Genomic DNA, 25248 nt, shown 5'->3' with positions numbered 1-25248 from the left:
CTTTATTACCAGGAATATTTCCAAAGATAGACAGAGAACGTAAAGAATACCACCCTTCTGATTTAAAAAAAATGTTTTCTCAAAGTGTCTTAAACTGACAGTCAGACCAGCTGTGTATACTGTCATGGAGAGGCTCATTTACAAGAACCCTGTACTTTGACGACTTTAGTATCAGGGTTCTTAATGAAAGAAAGAAAACTGATAGATAAGGGCATTATGACTAGTTCCTTCCTGGAACAGCCGTAACTTGGTCAGACAGTTTCCAAAACTCTGAAAAGAAAATGTCCAATCGATTCCAGGCTCGGAACAATCTAATAAGTCTAATGCGATTCATCCGTGGAGTTTTGGCTCAGATTCGATTTTTTCTCTCTCTGTGCCGAGACAACCTTCCATATCGAGACACTCACCGCGTGCTTTGGATCCCATTTCACCAACCTCAAGATCACCTATTTTGGAAAGGAGGAGATCTATCTCCATCCTTTCCTCCAGGACTCTTTCTGATGAGGATGTTGAGTTGGTGGTGAAGAGGCTGCTCTGTGACCCTGTGCTGGCTAATTATCTCCTCTGGACCCAAAGGCGTCTGAGCCGTCCTTTCTGGCTACTGCTCTTCCTCTGACTGCTTCTTTCCCAGAGTCGAGTGCTTCCATCCTTCTGTGCTGGATCCTTCGGTTCCGAGAATTCTTCTGCTTCCTCAGTCTGGAGCAGAGACGTCAGAGAGCCGACACCCTCGGTTCCACTCCGAGAGTGATAGTCACCTTGGTTTTTCCTCTGTTCCAACCCTCCCTCTCGGTGCGTCAGCTCTACTGAGGTAGTTTCACATTTCTTCTTCTGAACCTTTCCTTCCTGCTGTGAGCCGACCTGTCGTTTCCTCAGCGCGGAGGTCTTTATCGGAGCAGGGTGGTAAAGCCTTTGAAGCAATAGAGAAAGCTTTGTCCAGTGATAAAGCCCTCCCTTTGGATACGATGACCCTCCAATAGCTGGTAGCAACCTCTTCTCCCCCCGCCTGCCCGTCAGTGGTGGCAACCAGAGGCTCAAGGAGCCCCCATTGGAGGTTTTCCCTCTTCCGAGACCTCCCCAGAGTATCTCACTGGAGATGTCCCTAGGAAGAGACTTTGTAACAGTAAGCACATTGACTCACCTGAGTCTGTCATGTTAGACACTGAATTGGATGAGTCAGAAGGGTCCCCAAGATCCCCCTCTGAGGATTTCTCTCTTGCAGAAATCCTTGAAATTCTCAGAGGTGTGATTGGAAGACCTCCAGCCCTACTGGGGACTAATCCATGCACCTTGAGACCTTTGGTTCTTGACCTTCCACCTCCTGGGTGACACCGCCATATGACTGACTGTTGGGGATCTTATCTTGTAAAGTTTGGGCCTCCCCGGACACAGTGCGGCTTGTCTTGAGGAGGCCAAACAAATTTGACTGCTCCGGATGACAAACCATTTCTGTCTAAGTAGCGTTCTTGTGATTGCTATGGTTGTCAGACATCCTCAGATATCCATCCTCGTAATGAAGAGTCTAGGACAATGGATAGGTATGCAAAGCGTACCTTTTCTTCAGCGGCATTTAAGTTACGATTGTTGTATTACCTGTCGCATTTTAGTAGACTTCAGAGGCATCTCCTGAAAGGGTTGGGAGGTACCTTCAGTGTTCAGTTGCTTTGGGATCCACCGACAAGGTGTCTGTGCAGCTCTCCACCCTTAGATCTGTTGCCAGCGCCTCTATGAGGCTGACTTCCTATAGAGCTAAAGGAGCGAGCAGGGCAGCCACAGCAGGAATTTCTCTTAGGAGACATTGCTGGATGCATCTGTGCAATTTTATGGAATCCTTTGTCTTCCTGTACCAACGTCCCCTTTGGTTCAACTCTTTTTGGACCTCAGGTAAAAGAGAATTTGACCAGGGCCGAGCAGGAATGGAAAACCTTATCTGCTGTTGGTGTCTGTTTCTCCCTTCCTTCTAGACCCTATCCCAAGGGTCAAACAGGAGGGAAAATGTTCTGTAATTCCCAGAACGGTTTCCCTCAGGCACAAGGTCAACCCTCCCGTAGAGGCATAGCGAGAGGATATAATGGAAGATGCCACACTCGCGGCAGGGGTGAGGTCCGCAACATCAGGGAAATGGAGGTGCTTTCTCTGATCGTCCCTTGCATCGCCCCAGAGGGGTTGCCCGATTGTCCTTCTCTGGAGGCTGTCTGGGATTGTCTCTCACTTTACCTAAGCACCTGGCTACAAATTTCCCAAGATCGTTGGGTACGAAATATAATTTCCAGGGGTCACCTCATTCCCTTTGTTTCTGATCCTTTTGTAAATCGCTCTTTACCAGATGTGCCACCCATTCAGTTAGACGGTGCAACATCAGGTGTCGTCTCATTGCTTCAAAAAGATTCCTCCAAAAAGTCCCCACCGAGCAAATAGGATCCGGAACTTGCGATTCTTTTTAGTTAAAAAAGAAAAATGACCAGGGACTGGAGATCAATTCTAGATCTCAGCCATCTGGTAAATTCGATAGTTGTGTTTAGATTATGTTCTGAACATACCTTGGGGAGAACGGTCAGTTTTTCCCTTTATCGGGAAATTCAATTGGATGTGCTCCATAGATCTTCAATATGCATACTACTATATCAAAATAGGCAGGTGCTGCAGAAGACATCTATGCTTTCGCCTGGGAGCCAGACATTTTCAATTTCGAACACTGCTCTTTACCCTCACTACAACCCCCAAAGTGTTCAAATGTATGGCAGTGGTAATGGCTCACCTGAGACGTGAAAGATTCCAGATATTTCACTACCTAGATGTCTGGCTCCTCACTGCTACCACCAAGCACCAACTTATCCGAGCCAGGGACAAGACTATATCCTTGTGCACCAGATTAGACTCTACAATAAATCTAAAAAAATCAGCCTCATCTCCATCGCAGCACATTGTCTTCTTATGCTCAGACATAGACTCAACCACCATGACAGCAAACTGACACCAGAAAGGATAGAATCATTGTCCAAGCAAGTCAGATGCTTCCTGAAAAAAGACAAAGTACAGGCTAAGATAGTTCTTCAGGTTTTATGGCCTATGGCTTTCACCATTCTCTTAGTTCCCTAGCCTGTCTACACATGAGAATACTTCAGTGGCTACTATTTGCCCGGTGGTCAGTGCAGGATCTCCGCTTACCTCTCCAAATACTCATCACAACTCTTTCAAGAAAATCTAACATGGTCATTACATACGAATCAGCTTTATTTATGCCATCCACTTGCTCCCACTCAACAAAATTCAGTCTTGTCTACGGACGCTTTCCAGATAGGGTGGGGGTGGGCATTATCTGGGAATGATGGTCTAAGGTATCTGTCAAGATCACGAGACCCACTTGCACATAAATGTTTTGGTGATTACAGTGGTGTTATATGCGTTGCAGGCACTTCACAGTTCTCTTCCCAATGGGACAATTGAGATTCAGTCAGACATGTCTGTAGTGTCCTACATAAACTTGCAAGTAGGCACCAAATCTTACCCACTTTGCTGAGAGGCACTAAGCGTATGGAAATGGGTGAATGGAGAGACAACTCTTTCTGGTAGCAACACACTTTCCGGGGAGGTTCAGTGTGTGATAGCAGACGATCTGAGTCCAGCAATTCTGATGCCTCCCAAGTGGTCCCTGAATACAAAAGTTGTGTAAGAGATTTTCTGTAAATGAGGCCAGCGTTGCTGCAACCTGTTCACTACGTACATGAAGACCAAATGCAGTAACTACTTTGCCCTCATTCTCCATCCAGGGATTTTACCCTGGGATGCTCTGGTCCACAATTGGCCTCTGGGCCTCCTTTATGCTTTTCCACCCTTTCCTCTCGTACCAAAAGTGATTCAGAAAGCAAAACTGTTGGAGTACCCTGATCCTCATTGCTCCTTACTGGCCTTGCCAAGTCTGGTTCACCTTTCTGTGGGCCTCTCTGTTGGAGGAACCATGGATTCTGGAATCTTCTCCAGACCTCCTGATTCATCAATCAGGTCAGTTCCATCCTACCACCCAAACTCTAAAATTAACAGCATGGTTGCTTCAGTTCCAAGAATAGCCAGGTGTATTTCTTTTTCTCCTACAGTTAAACACATTCTGATTTCTTCACACAAACCTTCCACCAGGAAATTATATTCTAGTAAATGGAAAAGGTTTTCCATTTGGGCATCTAACCAAGACATAGATCCCTACTCATCTCCCATAGTCTATCTTGTCCTCCTTGCATCTATTTTTCAAGGAGCTGCAGCTGCAGCTGCTAGCAATTGAGTTCAGTTAGCTGCCATCTCTTATCATTTTGGATACATGGGAAATCCAATTATGTCTTACTCATTATGCAAAACCTTTTTGAAAGGAGTCCTTCTCAGACCTCCAATCTGGCTACCACTGGAGCCCTGGGACTTGAACTTAGTTCTGACCTCACTCATTTCTCCACCCTCTGAATGGTCTTCATCATCTGACTTGAAAATGTCTTTGAAGACATTGTTCTTCGTTGCTACAACATCTGCTAGTTGAGTTTCAGAATTGCAAGCCTTCACCATTTGACCTTCTTATATTATTTTCCACAAGGATAGTTTCTCCCTCAGAACTAATCCTTCCTTTCTCCCCAAGGTATGTTCAGAACATAATCTAAACACAACTATCGAATTTACCAGTATTTTTCCCAAATTGACCGTAACAAATCAGAATACAGACTACACCAATTAGATGTCCACAGAATTCTCCAGTTTTACCTGCACAGTACTTAAGATTTTCAGAAATTGGACCAATCGTTTGTTTCCATCTCAGACAAAAACAAAGGCCTGCCCATCACTCAGGTCACTTTGTCTAAATGGCTTTCAGACTGCATCTCATTTGCTTACAAAATTGCTGTGAAACAACTACCTGCTAAAGTGAAAGTCCATTCAATTAGGGCAGTATCAACTTCACATGCCTTTAGATCAAACCTCCCACTTGATACCATTTGTGCAGCACCTACTTGGGCACAAGACCTCATACCTTTGTCACTCATTACAAATTGGGTTTGGCCTCCCGGGACAGGTCATCATTTAGGTCCACTGTGCTGAAGAGTCTCTTTGCTTGAGCCACACGGGATTAAGGTTCTAGGGACGCTGTCCCATCCAGCAGGAATTACGGCACGATAGGACTATGTAACATAAAGAAGTTATGTACTTACGATAACGTTCCATATTTGTAGTCCATCTTGCCTACATTCTTGCGTCCCAACCTCCTTCCCCCATCCTGTATCCTGGAGGAAGTGGTGGACTATCCATTATGCTTTCTGACCTTGTTGTAGTTGTCCGTCCACATGGTATGAATAGTAATACAAAGTAGTATTCTGTTTGTTTCTGCATAGTTATTGATAGTATAGTTACTGTTCTGTATATAGTTACTTTTTTGCAAACAAGATCTGGGGATATGCCGTGATGCACCATGGAATAGGGGTTAGCCTCGGGTCAGTAAAAGCACTCGAGCTTTAGTATCGACCGAGTCACAGCCGAGAATCGGCTCTGAACCCATCCAGCAAGAAGGTAAGCGAGATGGACTACAAACATGTAATATTATGGTAAGTACATAACTTCTTTTTTTAGTCTGAAAGACTCTCTTTAGTTGCCATTGCCTCTGCTAGATGAGCTCGAGAAATTCAAGTCCTCTCTTCTAAGCCTACTTATTTGATTTTCCATAAGGATGGGGTATGTTTACGAACCAACCCATCCTTCTTTCCAAAAGTGGTGTCAAAATCTAATATCAAACTATCAACCTTCAGTTTTCTTTCCAAATATCAAAAACAATGAGAGTATATGTTACACCCAGTGGACGTTCTCGGACAGTTATTTTTATCCACGCAGGAACTCGGACCAATTATTTGTTTTGTTTTTGAATTTGAAATTTGGCAAACGAGTTATTAAAGTAACTTTAGCCAAATGGTTAACTGATTGTATTTCTGCACAAAATTGAATTTTTCTTTGCTAAAACCGTTAAAGGCTCATTTTACCAGGTCTGTGGAAACTTCTGTATTTTTATCCAGATCTTCCTTGGATGTTATTTGTGAAGCAGCATACTTTTTATTTATCATTCCAAATTGTATCTGGTCTCCTGGGGAAGAACGGCCTTCAGCTCAGCGTTGCTCAGGAATAACCTTTCTTAGAGTCCTTCTGGGATTTGGGTATAGGAAGACACTTTTTCTCATTTGTTGCGGATTGAATGAAAATGACAAGATCGGATAGAAAGTTATGGTGAAAACATAACTTCTTTTATCTGTGCTGTCCATTTCCTTTCTTCAGCTCCCTTCCCTCTAATCCCCTACCAATTTTATTTTTGGAAGGATTAGACGATAGTACTGGAACCAGTGTTCCTCAATTTGAGCTTCAGATATTGTTACCTTGTATCTTTATTTGTTCATTAGTGTTTTTCCTAAAAGGTCAGCAAACAAGATCTGAGGTATGGTAGGGGACTACTGCAGTGTGAGGAGCTTGAGAGTTTGTGTTCTACAAGCTGGAAATAGTGGCAGAGTCTGATCTGAGGTTCTGATCTGAACTGATTTGTTGAGGAAGAATAAAAATGGGCAACACAGATGGAGTGTTATGATGAGTACTTAACTTTTTTCTAAGGCTATTATTTTTACTTATACTCGCCATTACAAGTATTCAAGGATATTCAAGGCCCACTCTACAAGGGCTTTGGCTTCATCTGTGTTTTTTTTTTTTTTGGAGAAGTTTGGATTCTGGAAATGAAGGAGCAATTTCGTCCTCAGGCCTTTTGTTTATCGGTATTGTAAGCTTGATTCCATCTTTCGTCCTAACAGAGTCTGATATCGACCTGCTCTCCATGGGCTCCTGGACTTCCCCTTCCCGTTCAGAAATGCAGTAAGATAGGGTAATCTAGCCATATAGCTAACTCTGCAGTAGCAGTTATCAAGGTGATGCACATAGTACAGTTATTGAAGTTAACTTATCATAAAAGTGGATGTTTGAATTACTACTGCTGGAATAACCACTTCTTCCCCTCGTACCCCTTGTCTTTGGTGTTTGCCAGGGTTGTGGTCACTTGTTCCAGGTCTTGTCCTTTCAGGGCTCAGCCTCCCCCTCTGTTGGCATGAATGTTCTTGAAGGGCTTTGTGCCCATACTTTTTTCAGTTCAGCGCTAGCGGAATAATTGCTTGGATTCATGAAAGGCGACCTGAAGCTTTGAATGCTGGCCAGCTGTTATATTTTTGGCAGGATAAAAACGATATTTCTAAGGCTACTGCAGCAGTGATCATTTGAACATCTACTGTTACACAGGTGTTATTTCCTGTATGTAATTTATTTTGACAATAAGTAGAATTTTGAAACTGGGGATTATTCATGCAGCGAAGTAATGTATGCAGAGTACGAGAACCTATATCAAACAAAAATTCTGATTTTTTTTTTTGTGTGGCTTCAACATGTGGGTTATCTTATCCAGCTGGGATTCTTTGCTGGCTGATTTCCAAGACTTCATCTCAGCAAGCTCAGCCCTCTCTACCCACAATGCCCCACAACACTAGATCTGCCTCAGATCTAGTTTCTGGCTGTTCCGGACAGCAGCTCAGTCCGTTGTCGTCTTCGTGTATCCTTTTTTTGGACAATTTTTTTGCTCCTCCTCTTGCCTTTTTTTTAATGTCGTGTTTGTTAGGAGTAGGTTTGTTTTTGTATAGTAGAATTTTAGGTAGGTAGGGTGTTTTAGGTGTTTCCCGCATTTTTTAGACTTTCAGTGCACTCTTTTGTGCTAGTGCTTAGGATGGAAAAGGTTTTAAAAAGTGTTTCTTGGTGGTCTTAAGCTCCCTTCCCCAGCTTCTCATAATCACTGTATACTGTCTCTGGGTTCCCACCTTGAGTCCCCTTGTGCTTTTTGGGAGAGCATTGACTCTCTGTAGTCAGAGGAGAGCCAAGCTGATTCTTAAGGGGCTTTCCTTGGGGGAGAGTTTTCCTCAGCGTCCACCAGTAAATTTGAAAAGGCAGGTAAGAAACTTTCTTAGGACTCCAAATCTTATAAGGGAGACCACAAGTGATGGCCTCTGTATGTGCTTCTGTTTGAGGTCAACCAGATCAGAAAGTCCAGAGAGACCTTCGGATCCTCCTGGTGGCCTTGGCTTTGTCATTGTCTGACACCTTAGACAGCTCAGAGCCATTTCACTTTTGGGGCTTGTGTTTGAGTCTATACCCTGTGTATCGGTTTTTCAAGCCCCTTTGTGGTGAGGGTGATTCCTCCAGGACTGACTTTCTCCTGTTTTCTCCCTTGATATTTCTGGAGTTTTCTCACGAGTCATCCCTTTTGCCTCCCTAGATCTGAGCTTCCCATTGTACCAGCAGACCAAACCTGTTGGCTATTCTCAAAAGGCCGCATCAGGTGCCTTCTTAGTTAGGTCATCCCGTTCAGTTGGAAGTCTGAAGACTTCAGGTCTGGGGCAGTTGATGCAGTCCTCCTTACAGATGCAGATGGAATTAGGTCTTATCTCATTGACTGCAGACCATTGCCCATGTGCCTTGGCTCCTATCTCAAATTTTCTCCCCGGGGTCCAATGGATCCAAGGTTTTCACAACCAATTATTTTCTATTCTTTATGACTGGAGCCTATAGCTGGGCCAATCTAGACTTCATTCCTAACCTAGATTTCTGCGACCATGTTTTAGGTGGAGCCAGATGAACATCGGGAGCAACAGGTTGAGGCAGGTGTCTTCTGGTTGGGTACAGTCATACTGGTGTCAGTCATCTCTCTCACTCAAGGCTTCTGCCTTTAATAGCTTGGCATTGGTCTTTGTCAGGATGGGACAGAATAGCTCTTTATTGTGGCATGTCCTTCGGGTCTTTGGACCCTTGATCAACTGTGTCAGGGTGGCCCACTATCCACCTTTGATTTTTTGACTTCTTGGAGAGGATGTTCTCCTGTTTGGAGAGGGAATGGTCTAGAGTGACTGATACCCCCCCCCCAAATATCTATTCCTTTGGCTGCTCCTCCGCTTGTTCCAGGACAGCCTCCCCTGGTTGAGCTCCACAAGATAACCTCTCAGTAGAACCTCTAGCCTCTTCAGTTTTTAGAGTAATGCTCAGGAGAGCTCCTCGGTCCATCCTCTGAATAGTGTGTCCTGGGCTTTGGATCACTAAAACAAGCATGCTTGTACCTCAGCCACCTTAGAGCTAAGAGTGTTAAATTATTTCTCTCACTTGACCAGGTTTCATTTGGGCAGTATGTTGGAAATGTCAAGAGCAATGAAGAGAGAGAAGTTTCCAGACGCTCAGAAGACTGAAGACTGAACTGCCCACCATTCAATTACTAATGTGTCCATGTATTTGCTTTCCAATGCAGCTGATGGTCCATCCTGAGTAGCTAACATTGCTATTCATGGGCACACTTGGATGAGATTGTGAGACTTTGCAGACTGCTCTGAAGAGTTTCTCCGTTTAACACCCCATTTGATGGGTCATCCTATTTTTCAGTTGTAAGTTTGACACATTGACCAGGAGTGACCAGGAAAGATGCTGTTTACCATTAGAGTTGATTTTTCTACCCCTCAATAGTCCTTTTCTCAAGACCAGAAGGAGGGGGCGGACTTCTGGGAATCACAGCAGTCTTTTTCAAGAAGCTTCTCCTGAGGGTTCTCCCCATGTGAGGGTGGGGGGTTATAACCATAGCAGATGCTGCATTTGCAGCAGGGGGTTGTCCACAGAATCAGAACTTCCATCGAGGTTTCTCCAGTAGGCCTTTTCAGCGACCCAGAAAGGTTGACGGACTGTCCTACTCTGTAGGCAGTGTAAAAGCGATTGGGTCCACACCTAAAAGTTTGGGAGAGAAGTCTAGTTATCCAGGAGGTCCCACATGACTATTGAGGATCTGGGACTCTTCAAAGTTCTTTTTATTTTGGTTCCAAAAAAGAAAAGGATCTTGAGCCGATTTTGGACTTGGCCTGTTTTGCAGACTGATTCAGCTTGCTCAAGTTATGGATTGGTCATGGTGTAGTTCATCTTGCCTCTGTTAAGGAAGGATGACTATATGTCCTCTGTAGATCTGAAGGGCAGCTGCTATCATATAAAGATTGTGAGTTGGTCGCAGGGATTCCTGTGGTTCCTGTTGGGGACAATCAGTACCACTTCCAAGCTCTGATGTTTGACCCCCCCCCCCAGTGACTTCTTCCTCCTAGGCCTCCGGGGCTCAAAGCCCCGTCTCTAGGCCTTTGGATTCTGACAGCAGGCACAAAGGCCCAGAAAGCGGTCCCCTAAACGCTTGGTGCAGTCGGGGCCTCCAGCTAAGGTGCAAACACGGTCTGCCATCAGGATCCACTTCTCCGCCCCCGCAGAGATCCTTCTGAAGGAATGAACAAGGGGCAAAGAAGATACATTTCTGTAAATCTCAGTTCTCCCGGGACACCCAGGACTCACCTTCCCCTAGAGGCACAGAGGGTTACGAAAGAGGCGGGGGGGGGGGTCAGAAGAACTTCGTGTCTTGGTAACCATTCTCGGACAGACCCGCGCAGCAACCCTGAGGGGGTTGCCTAGCTGCTCATCTCTGGAGGCAGTCGGGGGTCGTCTTTTGTTACACCCAACAGAGTGGGTGTCCGTTACAACAGACCATTAGGTTTTAAAAGTCATGTCCAGAGGTTATTCCATCCCATTCATAGCACCCCCCCCCCACCAACCAGAATTCCTCACAGTTGTTCCACCCACACGGAGGACGGAAGTCAGCACTGGAGATAGAAAAGCAGAAAAAAAAAAAGTCATTCAGCCAATCCCCCCAGATCAATCCTGATTGGGCATCTATTCCAGGTTCATTTTAGTGCAAAAGGAAATGGGGAGGACCTAAGACCCATTCTGGATCTATCTGTACTGAACCTGTCGGTAGCCAAAGGAAATTCCAGATGGTCACTCTTCAGTCTATTTCGCTCTAGCTGCAGGCAGAAGATTGGATATTCTTGATCGACATCCAGGACCTGTAACTAGCACATCAAAATGGACAGGCACTCCCGCACGTTTCTTGGCTTCCGTCTGGGGGCAACCATTATCAATTCAGGGCCTTACCCTTTGGTCTCACCACAACCCCCCAGGGTGTTCACCAAAGTCATGGTGGTTTTAGCGACCCAACTGAGCTTCAAGGAATCCAGGTTTTCCCTTTCCTGGATGACTGTCTCCTTGTTTGCCCCTACCAAGCATCTACTATGTCAGGCCAGGGATTCCCTTCTCCTAGCAAACAGACTGGGCATTACAGTCAATGTCAAGTAGTCGCTGACTCTAGTTCAGAGCTTACATTTCATTGGAGCTCGGCTAGACACCATACAAGTGAAAGTCTACCTCATTCTTAACTCATAAACTTGAAATTATTCTTTCAGGGAAATGTACAGGACAACAGGAGAAACCATATAGCGAGTGATTTGTGTAAACCTAGTACTTTCAATCCCCCTATGAATGACAAAATAATTATTTTTGAAAAACAGGCCGAAATGGACATTAGGGATTTTTTTAAACATTATAATACTCCTATACACAGTAACATGACAGAAAGTGATGAGGAAATATTTAAAGAAATATTAAATATTAAAGATATTAGAATAATGAGGCCTGATAAAGGCAGTGGAGTTGTCATAACTGACACAGGGGATTATGTCACATATATGACTACCATGTTGTTAGGTCAATCTTACTCTGAAATAAGTTTAAATGAAATCAACATTGCTCATCAAAGGATAGATAACAGATTAGAAGATATGTTAATGCAAGGTGAATTGACAGAGGATGAACACAAATATCTATCTAATGACTTTCCGGTCATTAGTGGAATATTTGGAATTCCAAAAATCCACAAGGGTCTGAATAATTTACAGTTCAGGCCTATTGTGGATGGGAAGAGGAACAAAACATGTTTCATCAGTCAATATCTTGATAATCATTTTAAGTTAAGTATGTCTAAATTTCCATACATCACCAAGGACTCATGGGACTTCCTTAATATGATGAATAAAGTTAAAATGAAGGATGGAAACATTATGGTTACTATAGATGTTTGTAATCTTTTCACATCAATACCCCATGATATAGGGTTGATTTGGTTAGAAGAACAGCTTTTTGAATCAAAAACATTTGACCAAACCAAGATCAATACCCTGATTAGTCTAATGGAAATAGTACTACATAACAACTTTTTGTACTATGAAGGACATTACTACAAACAAATTGATGGTGTTGCAATGGGGGCAGCATGCGCCCCCATGTATGCTAATTTAATAATGACATATTGGGAGTACAATTATATTTTCAATAGTCCATTCAAACAATATTTTAAAACATACACTAGATATTTAGATGATATCTTTATAGTATGGGATGCAGATGAGGTATCTCTAAATATTTTTCTTGAATATATAAATCAAAATGTGCGATTCTTAAAGTTTACACATCATATTGGCTATGAAAGTATATCCTATTTGGATGTGGAGTTAACCTTTGATAAACATAGGGAATATTTAAAATCCAACATACATAGAAAATCAACATTTTCCAATTCCTATCTTCACTATGACAGCTGGCACCCTGACCATCAAAAGAAGGGTGTTGTTAAGGGCCAGATGGTCAGGGCAGCCAGAATGATTAGTGAGGAGACTGAATTGTATGATGAACTGGAATTTATGCAAAGTATGTTTATAAGCAGGGGATACCCAGAAATCCTATGTGAAACTATCAAACAAGAAGTGAAAAATAAGAGACAGATAGGAATATATCAAGCCATTTTAAACCATGGATATGATCAAAATGTAAACAAGATTTTGTATGAAAATAAGGATCAGATGCCTTTATACATTTCAGTATACGATGATTGTACACCAATAATAAGGAATATTATTAATAGGAATTGGAACTTGTATATTGATGAACATATGATGGCATCAATATTTAAAGGACCGGTTAAATTTGTGTATAAAAAGGACACGTCCTTCAAAGAGTTTTTTGAGCATAATGTTGAAATACGACAGTATAATAACAATAGACCAATTGGGAATTATAGATGTGGAAGATGTACAACATGTAAGTACATACAAGACACACAGGACAAAATTAAAATCAATCACATTAATATTAAGATCAAAGGACATTTTAATTGTCATACATCCAATGTAATCTATGTAGCATTATGTCAACAGTGTAGAGCCTTTTATATAGGCAAAACGAGTAGGAAATTCAGGAGTAGAATAAAAGAACATATATTGGATATAAAACACATGAAAACCACCAATGCCCTGGTGAGGCATATCCAATCACATACTGATCATAACTTTAAATTCTGTATAATTGAACATTTATTGAGTGATGTACAAGGAAGAATTACTAAATATGACCTTGACATACAGGAATTAAAGTGGCAGATTCTGTTGAATGCCCATAATTGGCCTGGTCTCAATGAATACTGTACAATCAAACCTATCCTTATGAAAAATTACATTAAGGGTAGATGTTAAATTAGTTCATTAGTACATTATTTGTTTAAATGTCATCTAGTCCAGGTAAATACATATATAATTAATATTTTAAATATTTTTATAGATAAATAGTTCAATATAACATAAGGTAGTAAGTAATTAAGTTATTATACATTAGTATATAATATGGTTTTTTGTGCCTTTTTGTGCTTATTGTACGAATTGTATAGCTATTATAATAATATTCCTTCAAAGCCATTTATGGTTATATGTCATTAGTATTAAAATATTGGGTAGGAATAATGATATATATACATACATTCTTTGGATAGCATATGGGGGTATCTAAATGTATTTATGAAGATTTAATATAAATATACATTTTCACAGTCATAGCATCAATATTGTATTATGTTTGAGCATTGCAATTTTAATGAAATATGAATTATTGTAATTCATTAACATATACATTTATTTTATTTTATTTTAATCATTTCAGTTTTTAATTAATTATGTTTGTTTATTGATATATGCATTTGTAACTTGTATATATTGGGTTATATACATATATGAATTTATAGTTATTTCCATCAATTATAGCTCAATTGTGTTAGTACCAATGTTCATATCAATTAGGTTGTTTAATTAATTAATTAATTTCTTGTGTATATATTGGGGAGGTAACCAGTGATTAGATTATTCTGAAGAAGTTCGTCTTGGCGGACGAAACCCGGGTAAACCTGTTGAATTACTTCCTTGGCGTTTTGTTGGCTGTTTTTGTGTGTCTGTTTCAAGAATAAATTCCATTATTGCTGTGGAGCTAACTTGGTACATCTTTCAGCGTGGATTTTTTGGAAACAGGGAAAACATTCAATTTTAAAGAGGAAGCTAGTGCCGTTGCTGTGGTATACTCGGGCTGTGGAACCTCTTAGTTGTTAGTTACAAGTTTGTGTTTTTACGTACTTGGTGTCAGACTGGGCATTACAGTCAATGTCAAGTAGTCGCTGACTCTAGTTCAGAGCTTACATTTCATTGGAGCTCGGCTAGACACCATACAAGTGAAAGTCTACCTCATTCTGGAAAGGTTAAACAATTTGAAACTTCACTTATCTTGCCTTCTTCATTCTCACCGCCCTTCATAGGAATCAGTTCTGCGGGCCCTGGGTTCCATGGCAGCCTCTGTCAAACTTCTTCCCCTCGCACATCTTCACATGAGGGTCCTACAGTGGATGTTAGCAGTTCAGTTGTCCCTCCCGGACCTACCCTTGTCCCATCCGATACGCATATCCTGGACTTGCAGAGAGTCACTTCTCTGGTGGACTCTTTCCCCAGAACTTGTCCAGGGACGTCCCTTTCTTCCTTTTCCCACAACCACAGTGACCATGGATGCCTCCCAACTAGGGTGGGGGGATTGCTCGAGAAGGACAGTCCAAGGCACGTGGTCCTCTTCTGAGACCAACTTGCATATCAGTGTCCTGGAGATGAGCTCAATTCTTTTATTGTTGCTGGCCCTTCATGCCCATCTTCCTCTAGGGACTGTTGCCATCCAGTTGGACAACGTGTCCATGGTCTGGTATATCAGCCGGCAAGGAGGAACCAGATCTTACCCCCTTTGTCAAGAAGCCATGAGAATGTGGGAATGGGCGGTTGTTCTACGTGTTTCACTGTTGCAGTCATTACATTTGGGTAATCGGCTGGCAGGTTGCCTCAGTCAGCCTGAATAGCAGAGTCTTGGGTCCTGCATCGGTTGCTGTCACTTCTTCCATGACGTCAGGTCGTCAGGGGTATAAAACATGCAGCCGACGCCATTTTAATCCATCTTTCTTGCCCTGCGGTGCCTGAAGCAGAAGCAGTTCGCAAGTGCCGGTCGGCCAACTCCTGAAATTTTCGTTTGAGTTTCAGATCCGAAGTCTTCAACCTAAAGCTAAGTACCCAGTTGGGGAAACTTTTTCTTGCTCCTTACCGATGTCAGTAAAAGTTAATAATTGTATTACTTGTTGGAAGCAAATACCTCATAAGGATTTTCATTTGTACTGTATTCCTTGCCTAGGCCCGGACCACAACGTGCCTTGTTGTCGGTTTTGTGCTAAATTTAACCAATACACTATGCGTTGGTATATTTTTGCTTCTAAATATTTTGGCTCAAGATTTAGCTATCCAGAAATGTCATCGGTTAGCAATCTGACTACCAAAATTCACAAAAAATGCAAAGAAAAAGACAGACAGACCATCGAGTTCCAAAACCGACGACAAAGCTTCTCCTAAGCCAGTCGCCGGTATTCAGTGAGGCGCTTTTGCAGCCCCTGATGCCCGCTACTTTTGATTCGCAGGCCTCTACTGAGACCCATTCGGAGTCTGGTATGCGGCGAGATGCTTCAGGTATTGAACCTGCGGATGTCTCTCCCTTAGATGGGTCTGGAGCCGCTGAGCAGGCACCGGCTTCTGAGGGTGTTTTCAGGTCTAAAGATTTGTATATTAAACCGACACCATCATCAAAAACAACGACAAAACCATCTATGTCTAAAAAATTGATGCATGGGAAACGCCCATATGCCTAAAAAACAAATTATCAAAATGGCTGAGGATTTAATTACCTTGATCAGGGGTTCCCAACCCCCTCCTGCTAAGAGGCCTAGGCAAGGCACTGATTATGAATCTTCAGATCAGGTTTACATTTCTTCTGATTCCTCTTCTGATCAGGAATTTTCTATTTCACCTTATGAGGACTCATGCAGAAGAATCCAGGCTGCTTTTCCTCCACCTTATGAGGACTCGTGCAGAAGAATCCAGGCTGCTTTTCCTCCACCTTATGAGGACTCGTGCAGAAGAATCCAGGCTGCTTTTCCTCCTGATGATTTTTCTTTTGGAGAAACTTTGCATTCCTTAAGGGAACATTTTCATTGGGAGAGTCAGGATTTTTCAGAATCCAAAAAGAGGCTTAGGGATTTCCTTCTTCCTCGGCATAGGCCTTTGGCTATAACCTCCTGTTTTAGACGTTGATGTTTTCTCAGAATCCAGCTTGGCTCCTGATTCCCTGCCTCCGGCTCCTAGTAAGCCAGACAGATGATATAGGGTTCCTGACTCCCACAAGTTTCTTTTTAAAAACCCTACTGCTGACCCTGAAACAATTTCTCAGGGTCCATGGGTGTTAAGACTGCTTCTGCTAAAAATCCTCCCTTTTCTGATAGAGACTCCAGGGCGCTGGATAGATGGGGTAAGAAGGTTTACACGTCTGCAACCGTGGCAGTCAGGGTTTTAAACTGTCAATTTTGTATGCTTAAATATCAACAGCATGTCATGGGCTTACTGAAACAGAAAATGATGTTGATTTCTGACTGTGTGGAGAATAAAGAGTTACAGGATTTATTGCATTCAGCTGAACAAGTTGGAAAGCATACTTTGCAATGTTGGTTTGATTCCTTGGAGGCCTCTTGCTGGGCCGCCGTAACTGGATCTGTGATGAGAAGACATGCCTGGCTCAAGGAGCAAAATCTGCCTGATCATGTTAAAGCAAAATTGTTGGATGTTCCTTTGCAACAGGACAGTCTATTTGGTAATAAGGCAGAAGAAGTTTTGAAAAAGATGGAAGATGAAGCTAAATCTATGCAAATTGTAAAAGATTTCCCACAAGTGCAGCCATCCAGGTTCAGTAGACACTGGCCTACTAAGGATTGGTCCTTTCTGGTACCCAACAGAGCCGCTCTGGTCAAACCAAGAGACTCCAAAGGCTCCAGGTTTCAATCACAAGGAACTTGCAGAACAAAACAATGGGGTGCCTCCACCTCCAAATCTGGAAGTAGCAAGCCACTCCCCTGCGGTCAACAGTCTCAGTGACTTTCCCCTGCCATTTCCAAGCACTTATCTTTTAGCAGCTCTTTTGGGGGGAAAACTAGCACTTCATGCACAAAATTGGCATCTAATTACCCAGGACAAGTGGGTTTTAAGTGTAGTATCCCAGGGATACAGATTTCATTTCCACACGTTGCCAATTCCAAACGGCTGGCCAGATCTGCCTCCAAATCGGTGGGCAAAGACCCAGAAACAAGTTATGTCCCTCATGGATATGGGGGCTATTCAACCAGTAACAGAAAAGGAAGAAGGACAAGGTTTTTATTCAAGACTTTTCCTGGTACCCAGAAAAGACAATTCATGGCGTCCAATTCTGGACTTATCCATTCTAAATACTTTCCTGGACATTCCAAAATTCAAGATGCTGACTCTTCAACAGTTACTGCCTATGCTGGGCAAGGATGCCTGGTTGGTAACTCTAGACTTAAGAGGCTTACCTGCATATCCCAATCAGGGAATCTTGCAGAAGATACCTCCGCTTCAAAGCAGGCTATTGGCATTACCAGTTCTCTGCACTGCCCTTTGGCTTATCTACTGCACCCAGGGTCTTCACAAAGTGCCTGGCACCAGTAATTGCATTTTGCAGACAAAGAAACCTTCAAATTTATCCTTATCTGGATGATTGTCTAATTCAGGGAGAAAACAAGGACACTCTTCTACAGCATCTGCCGTTTGTAAAAAGGCTTCTAACATGCCTAGAGTACACCATAAATGAAATGAAATCATAACTGGTACCCTCGCAAATAATTACATTCCTGGGTGTAAGCTTGAATACAACTGCCCAGATGGCTTACCTCACGCCAAACAAACAAATTAAATTGGTGACATACTTCAAACAAGTGGCCACAAAAACCCAGCTGTCTGCAAGACAAATTCTGCAGGCCTTTGGGTTCATGGCTTCCTGCATTCTACTAATTCCACATGCAAGACTGCATATGAGGAAACTTTAATGGTACCTAAAGAACGTATGGGAGTCAACATTGTCACAGCCTGGAAACAATAATTCCTATCATTCCTTGCCTGCAACAGGAGTTCCTATGGTGGGCAGAGGACTGTCACCAAAACAAAGGACTGTCATTCATTCCACCCCCTGCATCCCAAACCATGACTACAGACGCATCAGATTATTCTTGGGGGGGGGGCCCATCTGTCAGGGAGATGCATTTAGGGTGAATGGAGCCCAAATCAAATGCACTTGCATATCAACCAGAAAGAAATGCTAGTTGTACAGAATGCTCTGACAGCCTTCACGGACTTTATTCATTCAGGAAACTACTGATAAAGACGGACAACACCACAGTTATATGTAAAGACGGACAACACCACAGTTATATGTGGTACATAAACAAGCAGGGGGGTACCCACTCCTACCCCCTTTACAGACTAGCCATGGCCTTGTGGAACACAGCCTTGACTTACCAAATACATCTACAAGCTCATTTCCTGCCAGGAAAGCAAAATACTCTTGGAGATAAACTAAGCAGAAATCTTATGGACCCATATGAATGGAAACTGGATCCACACATCTTCAGCATGTTGACACGAAAGTGGCGGAGCCCAGACCTAGATCTTTTTGCCTCTCCCCAAAACTATCAGTTGGACAAATTCTGCACAAGAATTCATCACAAAAAAGCTTGGAAAGTGGATGGTCTATCCTTCGGCTGGAAAAACCTACAAGTCTATACTTTTCCCCCTCTGCCTCTGCTCTCCAAGGTTTTACTAAGTCAGACAGGAAAAACTGAAAATGATTCTGATTGCTCCAGACTGGCCTCGCCAACACTGGTACCCGCTCCTACGCAGTATGTCACACCTTCCTCTATGGTACCTGCCTCAGACACCTTATCTACTGTCTCAGCAGAACTATCAAATTCTGCACACTCTGCTCCAAACTCTGAATCTTGCAGCATGGCTAATCAACTAATTTCACAAGTCACATCTCTCAGTAAACCTGTGATGGTTGTCATTTTGGAGGCTAAGAAGGCCCAGTACTATAAAATCTTATGCTGATAAATGGAAAATATTCTGTGCCTGGAACCAAGCTCAAGGAATTAAACGCAGCAGTGCCCAATATTCCTCAGATTCTGCAATATTTAGCTGAGATGCTTCATTCTTTTTCTTCTATAAAAATCCATGCCTCTGCCATTTCGGCTTGTTACAACACAGAGCCTCCTCTCTTTTCACATCCCCTGCTAAAGCAGTATCTCAAAGGTTCCAAAAATTTGAGACTTCCCAGGAGAGCACCAACTCTTGCATGGACCTCAATTTTGTGCTGGAAAAACTCACACTACCTCCTATTGAACCAGCTGCTACTGCAGGCATAAAATTTCTCTCTTGGTAGACAGCTTTTGTTTTAGCAGTCACTTCAGCGAGAAGGATTTCAGAACTACAGGCTCTCATGGCAGTGGAGCCTTTCATTATCTTTTATCTGGACAGGGTGGCCCTCAGGGCCAATCCATCCTTTATGCTTAAGGTGGTCTGCAGTGTGGCTCTTAATCAGACCATTCATCTGCCAACTTTTTTCCCAAATCCACAGAGCAAGGGGCAGCGGATTCTGTCTTTATTGGCTGTACACAGACGACTAAGATTCTACTTAAGCAGGACAAATTCTCTAAGAAAATCTGAGTAATTACTTGTGGCATTTGCTGCAGGGGCAGAGGGAAAGGCTAATTCAAAGCAGACTATTTCAAAATGAATAAACCATTGTATTCATTTCTGCTACATGCACCATGGTAAACCTGTCCCCAAGGGGATCAGATTCCATTCCACCAGGGCTGCATCTACTTCTGCAGCCTTTCTCAGAGGAGTTCCTACCAGAGACATTCTAGAAGCTGCTACTTGGAGCTCAGTTCATACGTTCACCAAACGTTACCATTTACCTCTCTTTAAATCCAGAGCAGGCTTTGCCACTGCTGTCCTGCAGGGCCTTATAGCTGCTCCTAATGCTGTATAATTCCATCCTCCCAACCATGGCTTTGGGTTTCTACCCAAATGTAATGACTACAACAGTGAAACACGAAGAACATAATACAGTTGTGTACACTTACCATAAATGTAGATGTTCGAGTGTATGCACTGTTGCAGTCCTGGTTACACACCCGCCTGCCCCCAGTTTCTCTCTTATTATACCTCTTCTTTCTTTTGCTATTCGCAAAAGCCTTTTTGGTGTATTTGCTATTAGTAGGAGCTGTGTGTGTGTGTGTGTGTGTGTGTGTGTGTGTGTGTGTGTGTGTGTATGTATATATATATATATATATATATATATATATATATATATATACATATATACATACATATATATACATATATACATACATATATATATACATACATATATATATATATATATATATATACATATATATATGTATATATATATATATATATATATATATTTTGTGTTCTACATTACGTGCATATATATATATATATATTTTGTGTTCTACATTACGTGCATATATATATATATATATATATATATATATATATATATATATATATATATATCTCCGCATTTGGGGGCATCTGATATCTGGGGCAAAAAAAACTGATTAAAATGACGGCTGCATGTTTTATATCCCTGACGACCTGACGTCATGGAAGAAGAGACAGCAACTGACGCTGGACCCAAGACTTTGCTATTCAGGCCTATTGATGGCAACCTGCCAGCAGATTACCCAAATGTAATGACTATAGCAGTGAATACTCTCGAACATCTACATTTATGGTAAGTGTACACAACTATACTTTTCCACCGGCCACTTTCTGGTGGCAACGCACATTCCGTGATGGTCCAACATCCTAGCGGACAGGGTCAGCAGGACTATTCTGATGCCGTATGGGTGGTTTCTGAATCCTTCAGTAGCGGAACAGCTCTTCCTCAAGTGGGGCTGGCCTTGCTCCATCTCTTCACATCTCCTTCTACCGCAAAGTGCAGCGAGTTCTTCGCTCTGAACCCTCCTCAGGAGGAAGCCCCAGAGATGCTCTGGTTCATGCTTGGCCTCCCGGTCACCTTTATGCTTTCCCTCCATTACCTCTCATTCTGAAGTTTCTTCAGAAAGCTCGTAGGCTGGGTAGCGCAGTTATCCTCATTGCCCATTCTGGCCTTATCAAGTCTGGTTTCCGTCTCTATGGTTTAATCTCGTAGTCCCTCCAAGGAGCTTGGATCCGGTTCTGGATCTTATTTCTCACCCCTCAGGGTTCCCTCACCCAGACCTTGACAGTCTGAAACTCGCAGCTTGGCTGCTCCAGTTCCAGTAATGATTAGGACTCCCGATTTATCCTGTCCGGTTAATGTCATTCTGGTGGTGGCCCATAAATTTACCAGAAAGATATACTGTAGTAAATGGAAACATTTCTCTATTTGGGCCTCTCGAGAATCAGAACACTTTTTCAGCTCAAGTTCCGTCCATTCTGGAATTTTTGTCTTGGTATTTTTCAGCAGGGTGCAAGTGGCTGCCATTTCTAATTTCATGTGGGTGAAAGCATGACTTGGGGCCTCACCTTTGTCCTACAAACCCTAGTTTCCCCTCCCTTTGAACCAGCGACATCAGTAGGCTTACAGTTCCTTTCTTGGAAAACAGCCTTTTTGGTGGCCATTACTTTGGCAAGGAGGGTATCGGAACTCCAAGCCTTATCCATTAAAGTTCTGTATAAATTTTTTGATAAGGACAGGGTTTCCCTGCGCACAAATCCGTCCCTCCTTCCTAAAGTGGCTTCTGAGAACAGTATTAATCAAACCATCAATCTGCCTGTTTTCTTTCCAAAATTTCCAAAACTGAGGAGAGTACAAGTTACATTTGTTGAATGTACATAGGCAATTGAGGTTTTACCTGCACAAAACAAACCCTTCCGGAAATCAGATGAACTGTTTGTATAGGATACAGTATTAGTCAGGCCTACTGTTTTCCAGCATCTACCAATCCCCATAAATGCCGGTTAACAGAGAGTTTACTGTACAAGTTTAATTTTCTCTTTCTGCGCTAAGTAACTCCGACTACCGATGGGTCAAGGCCTCCAGGCCTTTTCCTTATTGCTTAGAGGTTTTAGTTTGATTTTGACAATTTTAACGAAATTTTATCAGCTTGGCTGATTGAATGTACTTTAGTAGCTTTGGGGAAAAAAAATCTCAATGCTTAACTGAAGATTTTGCTGCATCTTTAAAGTAGCTTAGCCATTTTATAACAGTCATTAGGTGCCATCTATAGTAGGATAGCCAGTGGATTCATGCAGCATATGAAGAGTAATTTATGATGTATTTAAGACTGCTTCATTTAGAAGTTTAGTAAAGTTCTTGAACTCTGGTGCACAGAGATTAAAATACAAATTTAAAACAAATGGTGGTGTAGTGCCATAACAAATGTAGTCAAAAAAGTAAAAACATGAGCCACAAATTCAAAAGTAAGATCTTAAGAACAAAAGATTGTCACTGGGGGTTCCCTTGACTTGCAGCATTTTCACATCATGTGGGTTAGCACCCTTTTATTTAAATGTACATTGTATGCAGCACCTTTTTTGGTAGCTAAGACCGTGTTTGTACTCAAGGTTTTCTTTACTAAAAATTGCATTTCTGTGGTATGAAAAATTGCTTTGTAAATTATATATTAAGATGTACACCTCTTCGTAGTGGAAAAATAGTTTGACAGACTTTGAAATAAATCATTTCATTTTTTTATGACCTGTTCTGTTATACTGGATTAGAGTATTTATTTAGTGTTGGTAGAATATTTGCTAATTGCAAAATAACACATATGTTTTATTGTAGGCAGACTTGATGGAAGCAGAGACAAATGAAGCCATTGTGGAAGAAGCAGAAACCTTTGCTAAAGGAAGAGACCGTAAAACCTATCAGAGACGCCGAGAAGGGGGTCCAGAAGATGATTTAGTTGCTGGATCACATATTCAGGCAGACTGTACTGATGCAACTCAGGATGTTAACAGTAATGTACAGATGGTTATGATGGAGCAGTTGGACCCTACACTTTTACAGATGAAGACTGAAGTAATGGATGGTACAATCCCTCATGATGATGATGGGACTGTGGATGACACACAGATTATCACACTTCAGGTGGTTAATATGGAAGAGCAGTCTATAAACCTTGGAGAGCTACAACTTGTGCAAGTTCCAGTTACTGTACCTGTAACAGCAGCTACTGTGGAGGGACTCCATGCAGCCTATGAAAGTCAGATACCAAAAGATGGCTTACAAGAGGGGGAGCCCATGATTTGTCATACGCTTCCCTTACCGGAAGGCTTTCAGGTAGTTAAAGTTGGTGCTAATGGTGAGGTAGAAACACTGGAACAAGCTGAACTCCAGCCGCAGGAAGAACAGACTTGGCAAAAAGATCCTGACTATCAGCCACCCGTGAAAAAGATAAAGAAAGCCAAAAAGAGTAAACTGAGGTACACTGAAGAGGGCAAAGATGTAGATGTTTCTGTGTACGATTTTGAGGAGGAGCAGCAGGAAGGTTTGCTTTCTGACGTTAATGCAGAAAAAGTGGTTGGGAACATGAAGCCTCCAAAACCAACAAAAATTAAAAAGAAAGGTGAAGTCGGATTAATTAATGCATTTATTTAACTGCTGCGATCTAAAACCTACAAAGAAACATGATTTGATATTTCCAAGAGTTTTGTTTGTAGGTTAACATTTTGTGGTATGCTATCAGGTTGCAGTGTGACTGATCAGAAAACATCTGTTTAAGAGCTTTCTACATTGATGCTTATTTTCACAACTGACATATTTAAATTTCTAGCTGCTGGTAATGTATGTCCCTCTAGTTTTTTTTCCTTGAGCTTGGTGAGGTGTGTGGTAGTTTGCAGTTGCTTTTAGAAATTTACGAATTGGATCAGTGAGATCAGCCAAATCTCTACTGTGTACAATGAATCAGTAGTCAGCATTGCTGTTTTGTGTGATCTGATTGATGGCTACAAAGTTTGCTTGTGCTCCTTAGGTGTGTAATTGATTTAAACTGCTGCTGTCCAGAGTTTGCTTGGAGCCCCATAAGCTGGTAATGCACCAGTTGCTAGTAATATTGTTTTTCTTAAGCCTTTGAAATCATTTTAAGAATTACTTTTTCCCCACACTGCAATATCTAAGAGTTAATTCTGTAGGATTTTTTTTTAACTCCTGTCTGTGTCTGACCATTCAGTCTCTACTTCATTCCAGCCAATTTGATACCATTTCTCCACCAAGGGGTACAATATATGTGGCCCACTTTTCTGCTGTTGGTAAGGGTTATGCATACCTGGAATGGTGCCTTCATCTTTGCAGGGAGATCATAGTTTTACTTTATGCTCCTACAGTTTTTCTTGTATACTTTCCTATTTATGCCTAAGGAGAAGTGTGTGCATTGAGGTAATGATAATGAAAATAAAGGATGCCACCTGATGTAACTGTGTATCCCTGCCCCCTCTTGTAACAATACTCCCATAAGATGTCCAGTCTTCACTTGGTGATTGTTCTGTGAAGTGTGTGTCTTGGCTGCTTACATAGTTGGGATCATGAACTTTGTCATCAAACTCTGGCATCAGCATGCCTGAATGTCAGGATTGCACTTTATGTGGCTGTCTATCAGCCAAGGCCTCCGCTGAAATTAGTTGTATTCTATGAGGGAGGAGCATCATAGCAACTTTAGTGGTAGAGATTCAGTCCAGATGCACAAAAGCGAAGAATGGAGTCCTTGGTATGTGTCTTAACCAGCAGAATGGCAGCAACCCAGGTGCTCAAAAGTGAAGAATGGATTTGTTGACTTCGTTCTTAACTAGCAGAATGACAACTGTAGAATGCTTCATGCATTAGAGAAAGGTGGGAGGATTCTGTTTGCATCCTTGGGCATTAGTTGGGGTATAGCCACAAGGACAGATACTCAACACATTGGATCCTGATTCTTGCTGTTGGGCCTGTGAAACCCCTCAGTTCCCAAATCTTGTGGGTAGTGAGTTTATCCTCCGCTAACCAGCTTGAGCTAAGGCC

At 42.2% G+C, this 25248-nt stretch overlaps 1 protein-coding gene across 4 annotated transcripts in view; it reads left to right on the top strand.

The window, feature by feature from the left end:
- Window positions 1-25248, top strand: part of CTCF (CCCTC-binding factor) — a 2058695-nt gene that overhangs the window by 556065 nt on the left and 1477382 nt on the right. For all 4 annotated transcript variants that reach the window (XM_044081452.1, XM_044081454.1, XM_044081451.1 and 1 more), the window contains one exon: window positions 23038-23821. In XM_044081452.1, coding sequence (XP_043937387.1) covers window positions 23038-23821 — 784 coding nt within the window. The remainder of the gene's footprint in view (window positions 1-23037; window positions 23822-25248) is intronic.

Source organism: Protopterus annectens, chromosome 8.part0, assembly GCF_019279795.1.
Source record: "Protopterus annectens isolate FY-2018-M chromosome 8.part0, PAN1.0, whole genome shotgun sequence".
Lineage (NCBI taxonomy): Eukaryota > Metazoa > Chordata > Ceratodontiformes > Protopteridae > Protopterus > Protopterus annectens.
This window is presented reverse-complemented; position numbering and strand designations above follow the sequence as displayed.